Here is a 23,684-nt window from a genome sequence, read left to right as displayed (position 1 = left end):
TTGTTAGACTCTGCCATGTAGAAGTTGCTGTAAACCTGTCTAACAGTCAGTGTGCAATGTAAGAAACAGAAGTAACACATCTCTTACATTTGACACAGCTGCAAGCAGAATATTTAAACAAAGAATTGCATTTCCTACATTTATTTCAATTGATAGAAGTATGTTACAATAAGGTTCTAGGACAAGGTGAGATAATATAACCCCAAGGAAACAAAGGCTCAATGCCAAAGTCTGTGGGACAAGGGGAAACAAATTGAGCCGCATTCACTCATATAGGAACCTGGAGACGTGTTGACAGCTCATTGCTTTGTGATAATTATCCACATAATATGTTAAGATGTGAGTTGGGACTTTGATGAATCGTAGGGGAAATGGAATGGGGAGGGGGGAATTCAGACAGCTTGTTATCAAAATTAATTATCCAGGAAATAAATATCCATTGAGATTGCACTGTAAGAGAGTGACAAGGGGATGTACCAGCATGATAAGAAAAACGGGAAGTCACTTAGAAACCCCCAGGCTGTGACCTATTCTGTAAATGATAATACCCAATGTCCCCATTTATTATATGCAAGAGAGTCTACAGGGCATCCATCCATCAAACGCTTCCTGGCTAGAAGGATATTGAAGATTATTAATTCCATTAATGTTTTCACTCCTTTAGAGCACATTCTGTGCCATGGGTTAAAATGAACACGGTGCATAGGCCATAGTATAGCATAGTGCTGTACATTCAGCTCTGAGGGTGGACACAGGCATAGGACACTTGTCTACACTAGGGCTTTAATGTTTAGGTTAGGGGGTCAAGAACAGAAGTACAAACTTAAATGGGATGTCTCTGAGGCTGGTGCAAGGACACAGCTATATGGTTTGTTCATTTAATGTATTAGCTATGTTATACCCCACACTAGACACGTGGATGGATGGGGGCTGCCTGAACCGGGTTATTGGGCCTAACACAGGTAATTACTAGTGCTTGAATCATAGATTCAATCATAGAAAGTGTCTTTCTCCATTCATTCTGTTCCATGTCCTTCACAGGTCAAATAAAAAAGAAACTGATTATAGTTATCTTTTGCTTCCTGCCCAGACTATTGACTGGGCCTGTACTATTAATTAACTGGCTCATTAGGGAAAACAGAACAAAAATACCTAAGAGACGCAATGTGTGGAATATGAGTGGCATTATTCTGGAACTGATACGGCAAAAAAAAAAAAAAACAGATTCAGATTAAATCTTTCATGTCAACTAACCAGTTTTGTAACTAGAAATACAAGAAAGGAAACAGGGAGCCTGTCAGTAAAGGTTCAAAGAACAAATTGTTAAGAATCAATGGCTTACTGTATATCTTTATATCCAATGCTAAGTTCCAACAATAAGATCTTACCGATTCTCCATTAATCGAATGGCTGGGATATTGAAGTGGGAGCCTTAGTTCAAGACCCAGCAGCAGCTCATAGTTACCCCAAGCAAGTTATGGTATATCCCTGTACTATTGACGATGAGAATGTAAAGTCTTTGCACCCTATTGCACCCGCACTATAGTACGAAGTACACTTCATTCTGCCATTGCTTTAGAAGAAATGGGATTTCCAAGTTCAACGCACAACAGGAGTTAGGTGACCTGCACATAGTTTAGCAACAGAGGAATTTGTTAATCCCAAAATTCCAAACCTTAAAAAAAGCATATTATAACTAAAGCACATGGAAATAAATATATCACTTTATTGAGGGAGAGAGGTAAATGTCCCATTAATTTAAAATACGTTTTTAGGGTAAATGCTGTAAATTCGAGCAAAGGGGGGACAGCAGCTATTCTAAACAGCGCAAATAATTAAGGCAGATTTATCAAGCTTAGTACCATGTAAAATAAATAATAGATGTATAGTGCATAAAAAGGCTGTTTTATTAAGTCAATAAATTAAAAAAAGGTGTTTCTAGGAGCTGCTGGGATGAAATGTGTCAACTGAACTGATCTTAGTCCTCTATCTCTGAATGAATTATTGAGCAACCCATATGTGTCAAGGTTCAAAGTAAAGTTTGATATTACTTATCTCAGGGGTGCTCAACTATAGTCCTCAAGACTCCACAACAGGTCCTGTGCTGAAGCAGGGATATCCTGAAAACCTTACCGGTTTGGGGGTGGGGGTTGAGGACTGGAGTTGAGCAGCACTGCCTTAACTCACCATTACAGAGATGTGCAGTATCCGCAGCTCCTCCTCAGCTGCTTCTCCCGGAGGTTCCTCTGTAGCTTCTTGCCCCGGCAGTCTGGAGGAACCGTCCTGGTGGTGAATGTGGAAGAGTAGTGTCCCATTCTCCAGCCACTGCTGTCTCCAGCGAACCAAAGGGATATCATCTGTGTTCCCTGCAATCTCTGTCAGGGGGCAGAGGAGCAGTAAAGATATCAGCAATCCCATAGATGTTTGTGTTGTTTCTATGCTGCATCCAGAGCATATAGGCCCATATTTACTAAGTGGTGCTATTCCACAAGACAAATTCTGGTGCCGGCCAGAAGACACCTAAGTGCTAGATCAGTGGTTTTCAACTCCAGTCCTCAAGACCCTCCAGGTCAGGTTTTAAGGATATCCCAGCTTCAGCGCAGGTGGCTCAATCTGTTTTGTTTTGAGTCACCTGTGCTGAAGCTGGGATATCTTTAAACCTGACCCGTTGGGAGGTCATGAGGAATGGAGTTGAGCACCTATGGGCTATGGTAGTATAAGTGCGTCCAACACAAAACCCGTAGCGTCGCCTCAGTAAAAGTTTCCCTTTAAGTGTTACCTTGTGCAATATTTTGCAGGTGGGAATGTATAATGATTCAAACAAAATAAAAATAAAGGCACCCAGCAGAAGGATATTAAGAAAGTATCAAAACGTAATGTAATTAAATAAATAAAAAAACACTTCAATACAGCAGGGTGGATTTCATTTGATATATTTTTTAATATCCTTCTACTGGGAACATTCATTTCTTTTGTGCACTTGCTGTTTAAACTGGTGGAGCTGGTGGTGAGGCAGATAGGGACCCAAAGTAAGCTTGTGGCTTGACTCTTAACATACTGTAGACCTCAATTACAAGATGCAACCTATTATAATTATGCCATGCACCACACACACGATCTCTATAGAACACTCTGCCACGTGACACATTCCCTATCATTTTAATTATTTTTCCATCTCTTAAGATATATTCAGTAGCTAGAATTCAAGTCCAATTATCTAACCTCGTAGAGCAATATCACAATACATGTTGCATACCGCTTCTGTGTGAGGAGGATCATCTTTCTCTATTTGGCGGTGTGACGCTCTGATGCTTGGCTACACAATATAAATCGTTCTCTACTTTCTCCCTGGGAAAAGCTCCCTCACCCCAATTGATGTCAATGGATGGTTTAGAGATCACTTTGGTTTGCCTCCAAACTATCACTCAGGATCTATGACATTTTGGACATAAAGGACTTTTATTTGGGGTTTATACCAAACTGGGATGGAAAAAAAGAATACAGCTATCTGTCTCAATGGTGGAGTGATTCAAACCTAGTTCCAATGCAGATTTGAAGGAAGCAAAATATCCAATGTAAGAAAATGCTGCATTCATTATTTCCCAAAAGCAGACAATCACTGTGCAATTTCACAATGAAATATGTGATCAGGAAGCAAAAGGGACAGAAGAGGCCATTTGTACTCGCAGAACTGAACCTTTAGTGGTTTTAGCACATTTACATTGGAGAATTAATTAGCACAACGTAATGTAATAAAAATAGCCAGTGCATGTCAAGAGGTTAAGAGATGTATCCAGTCTAACTCCTCTTTCATGCCGATCTGGGTGCCAGTGGTAGCACAACCTGCTTTATCACTCTGCGCTTGATGGATGCTGGGTCCATCTGTGCAAAGAGACCAAGATAAGCTGGGGGGGGGGGAGGGGGAGAGAGAGAGAAAAAAGATTGAATGTGAGATAAGGAGCAAGGACTAGAGAAAGAGGAAAATTACAGGCACGGTAGAGGCAAAGTGAGGACCACTGCAAAAAGAGTTCATCATAGTGTAAATTGGTTTTAGGGATTAACAGAGGACAGACTGGCACAGGCCTTCCCAGGCTTTGGAATGAGCATTATTGGTGGCAAAAGGTTTTACAATGCAGTTTGTTACTGCTGAATTAGAACAATGATTCTCAACCAGAATGTCATGACCCCTAGTTAGGAAACTGTAAGCGTTGAGGAAGGTTCCCTGTTGGCAGAAACGTTAACAACAAGTATGCCCGTTTAATAAATTCGCTCTGATTGTGTTGTGTTTGAGCTCTTGTAATCTCTCATTGCAAGCAATTGGAATTCAATTTTGGATGTATCATTTTTGGGTCATGTGTGAAGTGCCTGAGATTAAATTTGTATGCCATTTTATTCAGATCATTAGTTAGAGGAGTTAATGCAAAACTCAGAGTTAATTGAATTTTTTCATGCAGCAAAAAAGTCCAAAATAATAAGTCTTGTCGACAGAAGTTGAAACCTCCGATCAGTAGTGGAAATAGAGGGAGGAGGTGGGGGGAGGGGGGGTGAGGAGGGCTGTTGCGCAGGGCACAGCCTGATGGGGGGGGGGGGGGCGCAGAAATACCCCATGATGTCTGTGCTGAGGTGCTGCATTGATGAAGGCCGCGTCCATGCTGCCTGCTCGCGAGCGCGAGACGGAGCGCCATGACGTTGCACTGGCTTGCAGCAGAGGCGATTCCTGAACTGGGCTGTTGCGCGTGGGGGGTGGTTGGGGGTGTATCGGGGGGCGTGATCATGATGTCATGGAGCTGGTTCAGCCCCATTGGACGAACCGCTCACGTGACCCAGCCGTCGTGCCGCAAATACAAAATAATTTGTCTCCGCAAGTGCACCATACATGATCCCATTACCCCAATGTGATTCGTCGCGCAGCTCTCTCTCACGCAAGCAAGCAGCATGAACGAGGCCTGACCTGTCAATCAACTCTGCAGCCAGTTACTGCGCCAGAACCGGCTTCACTAACACCAGTTGGGGAAGAGGTTGGGGGGGGGGAGGAGCGGTTGCAGCGCTGACTGACAGGTTTAGTTTAGTGAAGCGCCGATCAGTGAGGAGAGAGCGCGGCAGCAGAGGCTGGAGGAGGGAGTACCGGGTGGGAGGGAGGCGGTGACCTGCCGGACTCTGCCCACTCCTCCTCTCAATGACATGAGGGGGCGGGGTTATTGTGTGTGCGGTATTTCAGTGTATGTGTACGTAAGTGTGCTCGTTAGTGTCAGTGTCTATCAATGTGATAATAATGTCAGTGTGCAGATGGAGGAACGTCCCCGGGCGCCAAAAGACAAATGTCACATGTCCTTTTATATACTGCTATTTTAACAAAATGTTAGGAAATTCTGGTGAAATTAGCAAAATGCTGGCAATGTGAAATTTCTCAAACATAGAAAACTGCAGAGAATTATGTTAATCGTCTTAAATAATCATTGTAAAGACATTTGCTGTACTTCCCAACTCCTATTGATGATACAAGATGCATGTTACAAAAGATGCTTCTCTAAGCATCAATTATGGGGTTGAAAAAAATGTCATATATTTTACTTCCCTTCTTAAATAACCCCCCTCCCCCTGGATGCATTATTTTTGTTTGTTGTGAATTTAGAATTTCTAAACAACAATATTCAAAAAATGAAACGTCATACTTAAATTATAAAGTATAACAATTGAGGTTTAACCTTCAAACCTGTAAAAAGGCAAAATCAAATAATGACACAAAAAGAATAAACTGTGTTGTGTATTTTTTTTTAAAATCAGCTTGGGACATTGCAATGCAAGGAAGGGTGAGAACCATTAAACCAGAGACAGAGCCGGTGTAAAGAGAGAAGCAGAGATGGTTTTTTTTTGCTTTAAGTCTTAAACCAGTCACATGAACACGCGGGTTTAAGGACGGTCAGTAAGAGATACAGTACATGGTAGTTAAGCAATGCACATATTAGAATTTGATGCATGAATGTCTCCGCCTCTGGTCGTCATTTTCTCATCTATTGTTAACATAAAATCTGTGATGGTGTAAATTTCTCTGGGATAGAGAATGCAGTAAATATAAGAAACTCGATTAACAGGATTCTCACATTTGATGCAGACGTAAGCAAGAAAAAAAAAAGGGTTTTTTTTGTTTTTTTTTACTGTGCATTAAGATGCACGTGTGTGGCGCTTAATAAACAGACCCACACAATTGCTCATAACACAGAAATAATTTTTTCCTATTAGTTTTTTTTCATTCGTCTATGAATCATAAGATTACATTCAATAAAGTCGGAATACATCCTACAGTGTACCCACATGCCCCATACAAGTCTGCTCCAGTCTGTGATTTCAATTCAGTGAAAGGCATAATCTATATTAGTACGTTAACCATTTCAGGGCTGTAGGGTCACGTAATGTGTTGCAGGAGGATCAACGGATCCATTTGACTTTTGGGTTTTGGGGCCGTAATATATGGAAGCTTATGTCCGATATCTGTTTAGAGCCAGCCAGATATTGGAAATAAAGCGTGGGGGTGGGGCGGGGGGGGCAAACAAAAGGAGAGCAATAATATGTGATCATCAAAACAGCAATTTAAATGAACAGAGTAAGATCCCTTAGCCACTGATTGAGCCACCTGTGCTGAAGCAGGGATATCCTTAAATCCTGGCCTGTTGGTGGCCCTTGGGGACTAGAATTGGCCAACCCTACAGTAGAATTTAGGAATAATTTTGCAATAATGTGCAAGCCCATCTTCAACATAAGTTTGGGTCATAATTCAAGCCATGTTTAGTGGCTGTTCATATGCATCCCAAGCTTCACACCGCTCAACCATTGAAAATGCAGACTGTGCGTTACAAGCTGCTTTGGTTAGAAGGTTGTTAGGGGATCATATCTGGCTGGGGAGAGGGTGCGGTAAGGATCGTGGGTTGATCATAAAGCAAAGACTTAAATATCACAATAGTGGCCCTTCTTGAAAATGATTATTTTACTTCCATATTTCTTCATTGTAGAAAACTGCTGGAGGGTTTCACAGAGACATAAAGGATCAGAAAAGACGAACTGATAAAAGAAGTAAAGGAAGCTTTGATGAATGCACAGTGTATTTTAATGCCTAAAAATATAAGCACAGGTGTGTGTGTGTGTGTGTGTGTGTGTGTGTGTGTGTGTGTGTGTGTGTGTGTGTGTGTGTGTGTGTGTGTGTGTGTGTGTGTGTGTGTGTGTGTGTGTGTGTGTGTGTGTGTGTGTGTGTGTGTGTTGCATCCTAAACATGTCTTGGCCAAAAGATTGAACTAAATGACCCATACTTTTGAGAAGAAAATAACATATTAAATAATTTGTCATATTGGATGTGCATTGGGGATTCTTAGTTACCTATTGTATATTTCATGTCACTTTCCCAGTAGCACTCTAGTTGATGCTATTAAATATAAAAGCCAATAATCAGTATGCTGCAACGGAAAGATGAAGTGCACTGTGTATGCACGGCGAGGGTAAAATAATCCAAGAGGTATACCGAGCCGAGCACCTCAGCTGCTGCCCACCAGGAAGGCAAGCTCTGACATCGTCCCAGTGGACTCGGCGTGGGTGTACTCTGCCCAGATACGGGAATAATACGCCCGGAATAATACCTCCATGTTCCTTGGGGCCCCCACTTCCAAACACTGCTTCCTGGCTTTTTATATGGCCAGCAGAGCTCCATTAAATCAGGACAAAGAACGTAATGTTACCTTAAAAAGGAAACGGACATTAGCGTCCCCTGATCCAGAGAGTTAATTATATACAAAAAAAACATCCTTTAGGGCCCTCAATAACATATCGCTAACGCAGCGGTAACCAGCTAACGCCAGGATAAGACACCCTGGCGCTAACATGGTTATACCTGACACCCAACGCCAGGTGTAGCCATAACCTAAAAAAAAAAAAAGAGCGTTAAGTCCCGCGTTAGCGTGAACGGCCTTCTGTGGGTATGAGGTGTTCCACAGATTTTGCATATCATTAACACTAACGGCCGTTTAATTTAACGCCAAGCCATCATAGCAGTAACAGAAAGAGACAGGCTCCAGGGCACTCCCAAAATGATCCAGATCACGTGTTAATCAAAGGTAAAATTAAAAATCGTGGTCCCAGTGTAGAAAAAAGTGAAAAATCTTTATTGCAGCATACAAAAGTAGACAGTATAAAACCTCCCAACGCGTTTCAACCAACAACTGGTCTTTCTCTTATCATAGCAGTTAGACAGCACTTAATGCAGCGTTTGTAAGCGTTGAAGATCCGCGTTGGTCCTTAATGAGAGGTTAACTTTAGTTACCGTCTTGATAAGTCTATAACGGAGCTTTGTGGATCTGGCCGTATATGTGCCCTGGAATAAATATATATAAATATATATCTCTATCCACAAGATGGCCACACACACAGGGTAAAGAACCTTACGAGAGGCAGTCCTGGTGCATGGTAAAGGAGATAGGGGGTAGTCAAATAAGATCACGAAAGATCTATAATACCAGCACAACACTACAGTAAAGCAAAATGGTACATTTATTATGTCGAAAATGCACATAGGCCTGACATTTTGGTCACCTGGGGAACCTTCTTCAGTCTAAAAAATGCAATAAATATGGTAAAATCCAACTATACAGTCAATGGTTTCAGGCAATAGGCTAACAGTAGGTAGCATCCATGCAGCAAACGGTTGTAGTGTTAGTATTGTGCCTGCAGATTGATCCGATACTCTAGTTGATTACTAGTATCTCACAGTCAAATGGTGGAAATGAGAAAACATGCTGTGAGGGAGTAGCCTTTTTAAAGGAGAGTAATATAGGCATACCCTGGTTTAAGGACACTCACTTTAAGTACACTCGCGAGTAAGGACATATCGCCCAATAGGCAAACGGCAGCTCGCGCATGCGCCTGTCAGCACGTCCTGAGCAGCAATACCGGCTCCCTACCTGTACCGAAGCTGTGCGCAAGCGGGGAGACTATAGAGCCTGTTACAAATACGTTATTTACATCAGTTATGCACGTATATGATGATTGCCGTACAGTACCTGCATCGATAAGTGGGAAAAAGGTAGTGCTTCACTTTAAGTACATTTTCGCTTTAAATCCATGCTCCGGTCCCATTGCGTACGTTAATGCGGGGTATGCCTGTATTAGGTGTTCCTGCCTTACCCACTACTAAAGCAGATGATGGGAATGTTATAAGATAGCTGCAAACCTAGTAGCATCTGTGAGCAAGATATCTAGTTTACCTGATGCTGACTGCACACTGTTCCGCTACGGTTTGCTATATCTGAGCTATTAGGTCCCAATTAGGAACACTATTACATTGTCTCTGCTCTTTCCCTAAGCCGCTAACTCAGCCTGAGCGTCCGGCACAAGACGTCAAGAGACCTCACCAGATGCTGCCAGGTTTACAGCTATCTCATGACACTCCCATCATCCGCTTTATTTATTTATGTTTTACCAGGAAGTAATACATTGAGAGTTACCTCTCGTTTTCAAGTATGTCTTGAACATAGAGTTATTATGACAATACATGGTTACAAATACATAGTTACATTAAGTGCCAGCAGCTTTAGTAGTGGGTAAAGTAGGAACACCTATTGGTACTGTCCTTTAATAATGCTCCTCCCTCACAGCAGCTTTTCACCTTAACGCTATTTAGCTGTGAGGTACTAGTGAACAATTAGAGTATCGGATCAATCTGCTGGCACAGTCCTAATACTTTAAAAATGGTTCTTGCATGTGGCACAACATGCAGCAGTACAAATACATTGTTAGAAAAGGTAGTAGGCAGGCAGTATAGATGGCATTGGGGGGGTCAGAGAGGACTGAAATGAGAAATGAAGAGAGGAGGAGATAAGGTTAACAGGAAGAGCAGAGGGAGAGTGCAGACAGAGGCATGAAGAGGAGATAAAGAGCAGTGGGATAGAGAGATGTAATCAAAGCTAAAAAGCTAGCGTCAGAGGGTAGTAAAAACCAATAGGAGGAGAGCGAGAAACATTGGTATGAAGAAGCACAGAAAGGAAGGGGCAGAGAGTCTGAATGGGTGAATTTAAAGATGTTTCATAGTTAGGGGAGAGTGTGGGGATTCATTTATTTCCTATTCTTGTATTCTGTGTCTCGTTCACATGCATTCCTTTATGCCTCTCTCTTTATCACTTTCATCTCTATCTTTCTGGCTCCTATTCAATATTTCATGAAGCCGTCATCTTTCCCAGGAAGATCTAAACCAGGAGTGGCCAATTCCAGTCCTCCAGAGCGGCTAACAGGCCAGGTTTCCAGGAGAGCCCTGCTTCAGCACGGGTGGCTCAATCAATGGCTCAGTCTTTGACTGATTGAGCCACATGTGCTGAAGCAGGGATATCCTGAAAACCTAGCCTGTTTGTAGCTCTTGAGGACTGGAGTTGGCCACCCTTGGTCTAAACTGTATTAAAATGAATAGAGATTAATTGCCATATAAGCGATGCTTCCCCATAAAGCACATGCCCAGCCCTGAAAGACAGGTTACGGCCTTTTAATTTGAATGGTCAATAATGTGGCTTCCAGGGGCCAGGAGTTGTCTCATGGAATAGCCCAGCTTAGGAAATATGGCCCTAAATCTTTTGGAGTAACGGGGAGTAGGAGTCACCGCACACTGAATAAAGAGCTTCACAACAAACTAGTGCACATGGACAATACCCCTGCCACAATACCCCTGCCACATTACCCCAGCCACAGTCATCAATTGATATATTCCATTATTTAATGAAGAAAATACTCTGATGTAAAACTGCTGCAATTTGTGCTCACTAGACTTTTATAGACTTGTATAGACTGTTAAACAGCTGCGGCAAAACAATGCTGCTAATTACTGGCTAATGTATGGATATCTAGAGATTCTTTTTTTTGTTCATCTGCTATTATCTGTATATAATAATGTATTTTCTGTAAGACCCTTTTAGTATTTGGTGTTCCATGTGTTCTGAGCATAGATTTTTTCCCCCATTTCTATATGATATTGATGTTTTTCAACGATATGCATTTTTATACATTAGTAGGTCACTTTATATGGCTGTTATTACTATTCTATGCCAATTGTTGCCATATTAGTATAAGGACTCTGTTTTGGTTTTATAATTGTTGTTGGTTGCATTATTCTCCCACTCCACTTTTGGAAGGATATGTGCATACAATAGAGATTTATGGTGCAGTGTTTAGCCATATAGAGGCTCGCATTGTGGGATCTCTGGGTATAACTGATGGTTGATGTTCTTCACCGGAGTGCCTGAGCCTGATCAGCTACAGCTGATTGTCAGAATGGGGTGGGACTTCCGGTGGGGTACACCATATAACAGCTATCATTGGCGTTTTACCTCTATTCTTTTACAAAGTGTCTGTGTTTGGTGCGGAACGCGTCACATGATTTTTTTTGTCCTCTTTGCCTTATGGCCTTCGCCAAATAAATGATTTTTTTATGCTACCCACAGTCTGGCCGTGATTTGTTGTTTTTGTTGTCGTTGCGGTGCTCCGTTTTTCTCATCGTTCTCTGCTTTATGCCTTCATCTCAGCACACCAGCAAAGCTCCCTGTGGATTGGAATCTGTCAGTAGCCCTTCATTTTCTATACAGACGGTGACACTTACTGTATCGCTAGCACGAGATGCTCACTGCTTACATGCCTATTATCTGAGATGTGGGGGGTTCACCTGCACCCGGGGTCACCGAGGTATGGGCGCTGCGCTGGGCCAGGGGGGAGGTTGTTTCCCTGTACACTCAGTAGGCTGTGCATTGGAGATGCAGCTGTGCATTTTCACAAAGATATGAAATTACTTACTCACCGCTTCAATCAAGGGATGCACATACAGACTTTTTATTGACTTTATTTGAATCGCTATCTTCTTGGTTGATTCATTATCTGTTGATGATTTATTGGATCCCAGAACAGGACCACTCTGATGCACTGAGGAGTGATTGTTCTTTCACATTGGTCTAGTGTTGCTAATTATATTTCCCTTTTGATAAGCCACATTAACATTTTGCAAGTGAAATCTGCTCTTTGTCTGTACAAGAGTATTTAAATGACTCCGACTCTTTCTCTATTTTCCCTTTATAATATGTGAGCTAAAGCGGCAATAAAAAAAAATCCATAAAGGGAATGTGGGGCACTCCACAACCATGTTAGCCTCATTCACTGGCTTAAAAGCATAATGCAGTCGGCAGCCATTTTTATATCCCCAAAGAAAAAATATTGGTCAACATATGCTAAAGTGGGGGTCTCCAACTGATAAGACTGGCACTGCCGACACCGGGTTCAAGTTAGAACCAAGCACAGAAGGCCTCTGTTTTAAGGCAGGCAGAGGAAGCAGGACCTGCCACTAAATGTAGCCCAGTTAACAGCTGAGCAATGTCTCAGAGTGTCATAAAATTAAAAGCACATTACGGTTCTGGTGCCTTGTTTTATATTTCCATTGGAAGGGCTAGTGCCAGGAACGGAGGAAGAGATGGAGACCTAAAGGCAGCTTGCTCACCGCTTTTAAAAAATTTAAGCTGGTGCTAAGTGAAAATTGGGCATTGCACCAAAACTCAGAGCCGGTCGCCAGTCTGCTCCCAACATCCTACGCTGCCCTGCATAATAAGCACAAGGCTCTGTTAACACTAAGAGAATCCCCTGGGCAAGATGCGTTTTGCAAAATTCATTATCAGCCCCTCCTCTGTCAGAAACACCTGTCTAGCATTTTAATGATGTGCTCAGTGGGTCTCTCCAGCTCTTGAAGGGTCAAACTGTTATTTGCACAGTACGAAATGGCCAATGCTTTTCTGGGTAATTCTACTTCAAAGTGAATGACTCAAAGGATTTGGGAAGACAAAGTCAGTCTTACATATTGAAGTCAATAGAATAGAACAGTTCGTGATGTTTTTTTTTTTTTTATAGACAAACAAAAGTAGGGAATAAGTGATACCTTTAATGGCTAACCCGTGGGGGGAAAGAATGCCAGCTCCAGGCTCCACAAAGATCCCTTCTTCAGGCAGATTTTTAAAACACACGCCTGAAGAAGGAACTTTTGTGATCCTGAAAGCTTACACTCTTTTCAACAACAAGTTAGCCATTAAAGGTATAACTTCTACCCTCCCTTTGTCTATTATATAGGCTAACACAGTACCATCCTCTATTTGCAACACATTTATTACAGCCTTATTTTATCCATCAGTGTTTATGTTGTTAAATGGTCATTAAGAGAGGCCCTTTTAATCTTCATAAACTGTTAGTCACGATCTGTGGTTACAATCATCTGAAACTGAGCCCATTAGTTCATTGATCATGCACAGCTCCTAATACAGTGATGCCCACACTGTCCGTGCTTTACGGATATAATCATTATTAAAATGACTTAACAAGTGGCAGATTACACCATGACAAATAGGAGACACAAGTGGACCCCAAAAGATAAATGTTTCTAGGAATAATCTCTAACTCTGACAGTTTCGGAAGGGTTAGAAATATAATGTGGGACAACTACTAAGGCCAACTGTGACCCAGGACCCTTCCCCTACTGAGCATGATTAACAAAAGAAGACTTCCAGAATTACCCCCATGCAACCCCTAAAGTGGTCACCATTATCCAAGCTTATATGTTTTTTTGCCACAGTATAAAAAAATGACACCAGATTTATCTGTCTTCCTTTATATTTGTGTTGGATTTTGCCAGTTGGAGCATCTGTTCGCCTATAATGGTGAGTAATGGCGCCTATAATGGTGATAACAGTAAGGCTTATGTAGTCCCGGTCTTATTTTGCCCCCAGGGACCCCCCTCCGCAATTGCCGAGCGGTCGCGGGTCCCGCCGGAGCCAGCGACGGACCCGCCGGCTGCTCGCGAAGGTGGAGGCCGGTGCGGGGAGTGATCCGAGTCCCTGGAGTCCCGGGGGCGTACCAGGCTAGCGGGTGCCACCATGACAGGTTGCGCGAGCGTGCAAGTGATCGCGCATGCGCGGGAACACTCAGGGAGTTGCGGCGGCCATCCGGGGCTCGCGCATGCGCAGGGCAAGCGCGCACGCGGCCCCAATGATACAGAGGCTTCCATGGGACTACAAGTCCCATGAGGCATAGGAAGGCAGGCACCAGGTGTCTCATAGTGGCCAATGAGGGCCCAGGATTCCCAGACAGGGAATTGCAAAGAGGTACCGGTCACCGCCATGACCGGAAGGTACTATAACATCTAGTGCACCAACACCGGTCAACAGGCGCTGATCCCGCCTTAGGCTAAATTCTTTAGGAACACTGAGCGAGTGGTTAAAGAACTGAGCCTATATCAATAGTACAATACATGGACACTGTGTGTGGGGCACGCGGTGAGGGGACGGAGACGTTGCTCCTGATGAGAGTGACCGAGCCACTAAGGTTACACGTTAAGGTTATACCGTTAGAGTATAAGTGTACATGTTGTGTCATTGCTACCGTGCATTATTATTAGTAAAACCAGTTACAATCATATGTGTGTTGTTGTATTTCTTGCCCAGGGGAATCTCACATCACGGGGATCCTGGGTAAGTGGAGGCGCTGCGCTAAGTAAGTGTATGAGTGTTACCCCAGGCTCCCAGCTAGCGGAGGCTCAGATCTCCTGGAGCCGCAGGTGTTGTACAGTGACCAGTAGTTCCATTGGGAGGGTTCAGAAAAAGACATTAACCTAACCTAAGATAATGTCAAATTAATAATACGCCTGTGTCCACTAAGGACAATAACATCACGTTAAGTAAGGCATGTCTTCTTCCGGAAAAATCATAGCATGAACTATAAGGCGCGTTAGTAATAATGGGATGCAAGTGATATGCAAACGAGGCATTAACATATCTCCTATTCACTAACGTCCATTAAGGTTAATGTGGGAACGGAAGGTTACATTATTTACGTCTGCGCTAAACTTGGACTCACTGCCAGATCCTAAAATAGCGATTTTCAGGGTCTGGATGGGTGTAACACTATAGTTATGCATCATTTAAATAACATAGCATATTTATCAGTGTTATTGCACTCCCCTCTCTCCACTCCAGCAAAAGTCCTACAGTATGTCAGGCATAACCACGAGACTTGCATAAGGTCACAGTATTGGAAGATAATACAACGTTATCCTGCAATAACATGATGTTAATCCTGTTCTAATAAGCTATCGGACGGCCTGTATTTTTGTATATTATTAGTCTTGTGGATACGGTGAAACATAACGTCCATTCCTGTTTTAAGTAACGTCATCTTTTGTTCCCTGATGTACCAGAGCTTAGTGCATCTTCCCATGTGAGGATAAAGTCATACATCGGGGCTTAGCAATATTTATAATGTTCAGGGCAGCGGGAAGCATCTAGAAGATAAACCCATATCTCACAGTAAGGTGTTTATATAATGCATGGAACACTGAAGGCAAGCCTGTATCTCGCCGCACTGTGTATAATGTTTATGGTGCTGTTGGAAAGTGCTGTAGATAAATCCATATCTTATTGCCAAGCGATACGCCTAATGTTTATAATGCAGGGAGGCAGCGCTGAGGAAGAACCCACACATCATATCTCAGTTGTACATATAAACATAGTGTGTCTCACAGCCAGTGTGGTGGAACAGGTGGTGTCTATTGGAAAAGACAGTAGCAGTGAGATGGAAGCACAAAGTGGACATGTGTCAGGTCTGTTAGAGTGATGCAGTTAGAAAAGTGCCCCATGGAGTGTAAAGTCCAGTCATAGCTGTCATGCTGATTAGCAGCAGTGTAGGTGATGAGCCCAGCCCTGACAACTCACACATACAGTATCCCGATACCCTCTACAGAGCCTGCAGGGCACAGCAATATTCTATTTTGCTTTGCATTGCAATGTTTTCTTATCCAAGCAGTACTGCTCACTGGTGTGGTGTAGTGTAGCTGGTGCCTTGCAGTGGTTCTTGTAGTTCTATTCTCCCTAAAAGTATGTTGTGCCTAACAATCAGGATTCCTATGGATTCCGTATTGCAGAGCATTCTGGTCCATGTAATCCTGGTTACTCCAAAGGATTCCAGATGGTAATGCTTTCTGGTTTTCGCACTTCTAGTCGCCCCATGACTCACAAGAGAGTCAGCATTGGAAACCATTATGAGCGACTGTACTATTCTTCTGACCCATGCAGCCCCGGTGACTCTAGGTTTACCAGGGAATTGTACACTGTCATGTGTTCTGGCCCTTGTAATGTTCCATGACATATATGATTCCCAATTGATCCTACAAAACGTTCGCAGGTGATCGCCTACCGTTGCGAAATTTGCCTTTTTCTAATTAGCAAACAAATCCGCGCCTGAGTCAGCGTTCGCAAGCGGCTCACCAAAGCATTAAACCAATGTGCTTTGCAATTTCGTTTAATATGCTAATTTGAGAAAATCTCTAAAACTGCTAGATTAGCTTAATGCAGAAACTATAAATAGGGCACACGCCATGTTTCCCACACTGCCTGGTGTACTAATGTGTTGACACTATTTGCCGTCTGAGGCTTGGCGAAGCATTTAGCAGATATTCGAATTGGGGGGTGGGGGGGTGATTTACATTTTGCAAATTTATTTTTGTCAGTTTCACACATCTCTGCTTTGTACTACAAGATATTTACAACAATGTATGTTTATTTTGTAAATAGATCTGACATCAACAAACAAGAATCAAGCACACCAACATTTTTTTAGGATCAATATAGTGCAATGAAAGTCATTTTAATTACGTAAAGAAGTCGTCTTAGCATCCAATGTTTCAGGGCATACAAGCACCTTCATCAGGGGTACAGTACACAGAAAATGACAGATACACATAGTATATACTGTGACAGGGTCTCTTCCCTGTCTAAAGGCTTGGATAAAAAATCCTCTCATTAGCAACTGAGTCCAGTAGGGAGCTGGTTAGCCAGTCTCCACCTGGCTCATTAGCAGACTTTGAAAACCATTCAATAGTGACTGCAGGAGATCTCTCTCATCCAGACACACACACTGGACCACTACAGAGAGTAGGCTACGGAGGAGTTCTCTCTGGCCGAGGAAGGTACTTTACTTCTGTGGAGAGAAGCACAAGGTCTTTCAGACCCCTACTGCAGAAAAGGTAACTGACCTTCACGCTGTTTTATGTTTGTTGTTGGGAAGGGTCTTAGCGCCCTAACTAGGGTGACCATATTTTTCCCAAGACAAACCGGGACAAATTTCGCGCATGAGCGAACGAGTGCCGACCGCGCAAGTCGCCATCGTGCATGCGCATGAGCGTCTGGCACATGTTGGCCGTACGTGCACGATTGGCACTTGCCAGTGGCACGTGCACGGTTAGGCTCGTGAGAGTGTGTGATCGGTGCTTGCCAGTGGTGCGTGCGCGATCGGCACTTGCCAGTAGCACGTGCGCGGTTAGGCTTGTGAGAGTGTGTGATCGGTGCTTGCCAGTGGTACGTGCGCGATTGGCACTTGCCAGTAGCACGTGCGCGGTTAGGCTCGTGAGTGTGTGCGATCGGTGCTTGCCAGTGGTGCATTCGCAATCGGCACTTGCCGGCCGTGCATGCGTGGCCAGCAAGCCATAAAAACAGGGGCATTTTTTTTTAAAGTCGGGACCTGGGACAAAGACCAAAACAATGGGACTATCCCAGATAAGCCGGGACGTCTGTTAACCTATCCCTAACCCAGAGCCAGGGTGTATGCTGTTGTTTAGTCAGCACTCCCTGGAGGAGCGAGGTCTGTTGTGTTTAACCCTGTTGTTGCTGATCCCAAGCTGTTTATGTTTTCAAAGCTGTGGCTAATAAAATTATTGTGGCTGATAAAAATATTTAAATTTTCTCTTTAACTGCCTCTGGGTTTTAAAACCTCTGCACACATCTCCTACAATACCTAAATTACCAACCACCCACCTCTCTCCAGATGCTAAGACCCGCCGCCGTGTGCAAAGAGTCTCAAGTTTGTGATGTCATGAGGTTCTGTGTCGCAGCGTGATGACATCATGGAGCCCAAATGCCGATCACATGAGCTACACCAGAAACCCCAAATAGATCTTCACATGGAGGGCACTTTCCAAAAATGTAAAAAAAATGTAATGATCTATTTCAAGGTTGTTCTATCCGTATCGATCCTGGAGAAATATTGATTTGTGGTTGGTTTTGATACCTTTTATTGGACCAACATTAGGATTCTACATTGATAAAAATGATCGTGTTCAAAACTTTTGAAACCGATGAGGTTTCCAAAACTCGGGATAGTATAATTTCATTTATTTTTTATTCCAAAGTTTTTTATTGGAAACATCTAGGTACAGTTACAGATTACATAGTGTCATGGACACATGACTGGTTATTTCAAGATGCTTACCAATATAGGGGTTTTTTTTTTGTGTGTTTAGAATGTAGAGAAGGGATAGAGAGGGGGGCAGAAAGAGACAGACAGACCAGGTGGGGTTGGGGGGAGAGTATAATTTCATTTATAAGGAACTCTAATGTTGTTCCAGTAAAAGGTACCACAACCTACAATTAATCTAAAATAATAATAGAGTGTATTTTAAGAAAGAAAAAAAACCACAAAAAAAATTAAACAGCAATAAATAAAAGAATAAGGAAAATTAGGAATAGATGTGTTCTCCTTAAAGCACCGGACAGATAGCTCTGTTTGACAGACCAACACTGATGGAGTCGCCCCTGGGGAAGCTTCCCTATCACTGCTGATCTCTTTGCTGGGAAGTTAAGCAAGTCTCCGATTTAATTAAATGTCACGGTGACGGGCAGTCACTAAAAAGGAAAAACAACATCCTACCGGTCCATTTGCAGGGATGCTCTGAACCTGAACTCCACCTTCCGGTGTGGAGTTGCTGCTGGCTGGGTGTGTGTAATCACAGCTGCTTGAGAAGAGAACTTGGGATTTCTCTACAACATCACTGAGAAAAAGGACTTAAATACAGAAGTCAAAGTGTAATGACTGTGGGGTGAAAGAGGACAATTACTGTACTATTTTATTTTACACAACCTAGTCTGGGACTGATTTGTTTGTTTTTTTTTTAAAACGATTAAGGCCTTATTCTGTATACACGGAAGTGGTTGTTTTGGACGTTTTCAGACAAAAATCCCCATTTACAGCAGTAAACAAAGAAGCCCCAATGCACATCCAATATAACAAATTGATTTCATTATTACTCTTTTTCTGTGTTTTATCTTCTCATAAGTATAGCCCATTTAGTTCAATACTTTGGCCAAAACATTTCAAGCCTGGAACCATGTGAAGGTGCAACCTTATCAGCAGGTCCTACACTACCAATTGTATAATTGTCTTTTGTATTTCGTCCACTGCATAGAGAATAGAGAAAATAGCCAACAGCATGGGGAGTGTAATGTGTATGCAGGGGTTAACATTTAGGAGTATTGTATGAGCTACAGTGCACTTAAAACTGGTTCAAAACCAGAAGTGGTTTAATAAATACAGTGGGAATAAAATCTAAAACAAGTGAAGTGCAAAGAAAAAATATCTACTTCCCACGTTTATTGTTGCAACAAATGTCATCACCACCTTTTCCCTGGGGGAAGAAATCTCGCACTGGACTACTACATTCACATGTGTGGATATGTGTGGTCACTTTCTCAATAGCACTCCAATTGACACAATTTAATATATACATGTAACATGGCCTCCCGGCAGTTACTTCTTTGTCTGGGCTTTTCCTCTGTCAGCCCTGTTAGAACAGGCAGTAGAAGGTTAATTCCTTCAAAAGGTCTGTATGTGTATTCAGCCTTGAATGTGTAGCAATATTCAAGGGCGGGCCTTGCAACATGAGGTTGTCAATCAAAGGGGTGGATATTGGTTGGAACGCCCCCTGCTGTGTGTGGGCCAATCTGTATCCGGCTTTGTCTTGTAAAGATTCAAAGTTAGAGACACTCCCCTGAGATGTTCAAACTGGGACATACCTACAAAATTAAGATTTAGTTAGCCAGCCAATTAGTTAGTGAGTTAATGTGTTGATGAGGAGCTGAGAGAGGAGACAACACAGAAGAAAGCTGTCTCTTCCCTTCCCCCCATGCTGAGGGGAAGGGGGGGGGGGGCGGGGAGAAAAGAAGAACATGATGCTAGCCAGGGCTCTGAATTGAGATTATGACATCACCCTAGAGGGTATAAAAGGGGCTGCACAAGCTTCCATACCCCAGACTCCTGGAAGACACCAGAAGAGAGGAGTCTCACCATGTTAAGTGTACAGTATGTCTTAAATATGTAACTTTATGTATGGAGTATGGTCACCTTTTATCATTTTAAAGTTAGGGAACAGTGTCCCTTACCTAAGAAGGGCCACTAATAATGCTGGGTCAGAAGTATCCTACCCCTTTCTAACAGAGGATGTGCGTGGCCCTCATTGCAGGTGATCCCTCGATCAGAGACCATGGGGTGTGCCACACCTAGAATTTCTCTAATGCTGACTCTACGCCTCTGCACACGAGGCTACCATAGTATACACTAGTAGGGAGCCGTATAGGACAGGTAGATGGGAAGCTTGATAGAAGATACACCCCTGACAGAGTCTTGGAAGGTGCCTGGAAATGCCTCAAGTCAATTAAACCAACAGATTGCATGTTATCCATAACTAATGGTAATGGAAGGTGACAAAGCTGTGTGTGCCTCTCTGGGAAGCTACCTGAGCAACCAGGGAAGAAGTGTGTATGCTGAAAGTCTGTCTAAATAAAGAAACCTGTGTGTCTTAATAAAGTTTCTGGTGCCCTTATTACTACTGAACATGCTAACAACGCCAGCCAGCCCGGGCGCAGGTATGAGAGACTAAGCACCAACACCTGCACAAATCTATATTACCGCAAGTAAGAGAGGCTGGGCAAAGAGGGATTGCACAATTTTACCTTTATGGGACTTTCTTGAAATTGGGCACAGAAACACTACTGTACTTTTTAAGCCACTTTTGACAGCTGTATAAAGCAATATTTTCTTAGCAGAATCCAAATGTCGTATGTCACAGGGAAAAGGTTTGTCCTCCTGACTAGGGCTTCTACAGTAGGAAATATGCCGGGGCAGATGGTGATGATTTTCTTAATATCTATCTTCTGGGGTTACTGTGGTAATCTTTAGACCAGGGATACGCAAAATTTTCAGTCTGAACCCCCCCCCCCCCCTGCCTACTCTCCCCTCCTGCTCTGGCGCCCCCCTCCCTTACCTTGTCTCCGGCGTTCTGACATCACGACGTCACATTGCCATGGCAACGCGGCATCATGTGACCGCGCGGCGGTATTTGACATGTCGCAGAAAGCCGCCGGAGATAAGGTAAGGGACGTTATATAGGCCTTACGCAAACTCCCCGGCATTTAATAAAAATGCTTTTAGGACGAGCATAGGGTCTCTGTAAGCGCAGCGCCCCCTAGAATATCTCATGCCCCCCCTAGTTTGCGCACCTGTGCTTTAGACTACAATGGGCTACAGGGAGAATGTCATTGTTAACCTCCGCACATAATTAAGTCTCCTGAATAATGCATCAGATTAAAAAAAAAAAAAAAACAGTGTTGGGAAGGGAAAGAAGAAATATATTAAAGTAAATAAGATGCTAAAAAAATTGTCATCACCATGGATGGCTGCTTTAAAAAATCTTTTACATTTAAAAGATGAATTCTGCATTTACCACTTTTAGGACATCTTCCTTGTATAACTATTCTGTCTTTCCTCTTTCTGGCGTCAGCATTTAAATCTTTCACAAGTTTTCCTATGCTTGGAAAGTACTTCTCATTATAGGAGTTTGCATGAGCCCTTGTAGCAAGATAGCGCTCATATTAAATCCTTCTCATGATTGGAGATCAGGGACCTTTCACACACGTTCACAAGGCAGGTGAATATTGGAAATTTGCGACTTGACAACATATGCCAAAAATTGCCTAGCTGGTAAAAAGAGAGGGAATTATAATTTTTTTCTGCAACATTCACAACAGTTCCTCTTTACTGTTGAGAAATAATTGTTGCTAATATCGTCATTTTTGCTAAATATGTACATTTTGCCAGCAAAAAGGTGCACCCTCCAGGAGTGTTACTGTGCGCGAAAAATATCACAGATGAGCAAAAATCTATACCTGTGAAAAAAAAAAAACTTGTTGTGAACTAAACTGGGCGATCTCTACTTAGGATGCTAATAATCTTCCCTTATTCCCACTTAATGTGGTTCGTATTTGATTTTCTGCAAAGCCCTTATGGCCTCCTTAAAAAAGCCCTATTGCTAAAAAGGCAATAATAGATTCACAGTACAGTATATTGAATAAGAGCCGTTGAATTACACGTGGTAATATTGTATGAGATGGTCTAGTATCATTCCTCGGTTAGACCAAGGGTGGTCAACTGCAGTCCTCAAGACCCCCTCTCCCTCCCTCCCCCCACCCTAACAGTTCAGGTTTGTAGCATATCCCAGCTTCAGCACAGGTGGTGCAGTCTTCGATTGAGCCACCTATGCTGAAGCAGGGATATCCTGAGAACCTGCCCTGTTGGTAGCTCTTGAGGACTGGTCTAGTAAAAGGTTCACAGGCCTAGATAATACTGTAGGTCATCATTAAAGTCTACACTGCTTTGTATGTAATGAACGTAATAATGCAGTCAAACCATAAAATAGACTGACAGATGTATTACATTGTGCAAAATGCAGTTATTTAATTAACACTGATCGATGTTTCGGTCCTATACCATGGACCTTTCTCAAGACATGTGAGACAGAACAATTGGTAATATACCCTCCCATTACCCAACATACAAAGCGAGTCATCCATGGCTATTGCTATTACAGGTAGTCCTCGATATCAAATGTTTCACTTTACAACAAATGGCATATCCAACGCTTTACAATGCAACCCTATGGGCCATTTTTCAACGCTGGAATGCGTTATCCAGCGCTCACCGCCACTGATTAACATGAGACTCACTTTACAACGGTTTCAATATCCAACGCTACACACAGAGCGGATTCTGTTGGATAACCGAGGACTGCCTGTACTGGTATCAAAACATGTTGCTAGGCAACACCATGTAAACACCTAAGGGAAAGAAGTAAAGGACTGCAAGAACATACAAGCAATACAGAAATACACCATAATTCAAAAACCCTCCTAAAAGACAAACACAAGCTCTCTACATTCATCCTATATGGAGGAGATGTTATGGCGCCAGTAACAGCGTTTTTTTCCAGGGGCCGCGGATGACTCGCTTTGCATGTTGGGTAATGGGAGGGTACTGTATATTACCAAGTGTTCTAATTCTCACATGGTTGTGAGAAAGGTTCGGGGTGTTGAAGCGAAACGTCGATCAGTGTTCATTTAATAACTCCTTTGTCCACCAGTCCACGAGAGTGCTTTCTTGTCTATTCCCACATGTGCAGCATGAGGGTTTTTTTATGATCTATGCCCCAGTTGGCACCCGTGGCAGCTCTGCTATATATTTTTTTTCGAGAGTACTCCCTCCCCATTTCTACCAGATTCATTACATTACCACATCATACTGCTCTAAAACATAATGCTGCAATGTAAAGCAGTGCTGACATGTCTTCACCTTTCCCACCAGTATGTATACAATACTGTCCTGGACTCTCAGAGAATTATACACACTGGTCTCATTGACTACACCACGTGAAATCAGACCGCCTTCCAACACCAAAAGAAAAAGCTGTATGGGGCATGATTTTGTATGACCGTGGGATGGAGGGCAGAGTTACACACAGCCAACGTTTCAATTAGTGA

General features: G+C 42.8%; 1 protein-coding gene across 3 annotated transcripts in view; it reads right to left on the bottom strand.

Moving 5' to 3' along the window:
- Positions 1 to 23,684, bottom strand: part of ASTN1 (astrotactin 1) — a 117,717-nt gene that overhangs the window by 49,766 nt on the left and 44,267 nt on the right. For all 3 annotated transcript variants that reach the window (XM_075616644.1, XM_075616643.1, XM_075616642.1), the window contains exon 2: positions 2,188 to 2,375. In XM_075616644.1, the coding sequence (XP_075472759.1) occupies positions 2,188 to 2,190 (3 nt within the window). In that variant the 5' untranslated portion in view covers positions 2,191 to 2,375. The remainder of the gene's footprint in view (positions 1 to 2,187; positions 2,376 to 23,684) is intronic.

Source organism: Ascaphus truei, chromosome 10, assembly GCF_040206685.1.
Source record: "Ascaphus truei isolate aAscTru1 chromosome 10, aAscTru1.hap1, whole genome shotgun sequence".
Classification (NCBI taxonomy): Eukaryota; Metazoa; Chordata; class Amphibia; order Anura; family Ascaphidae; genus Ascaphus; species Ascaphus truei.
Note: the sequence above shows the minus strand (reverse complement) of the source record. Positions and strands in the feature narration are given on the sequence as shown.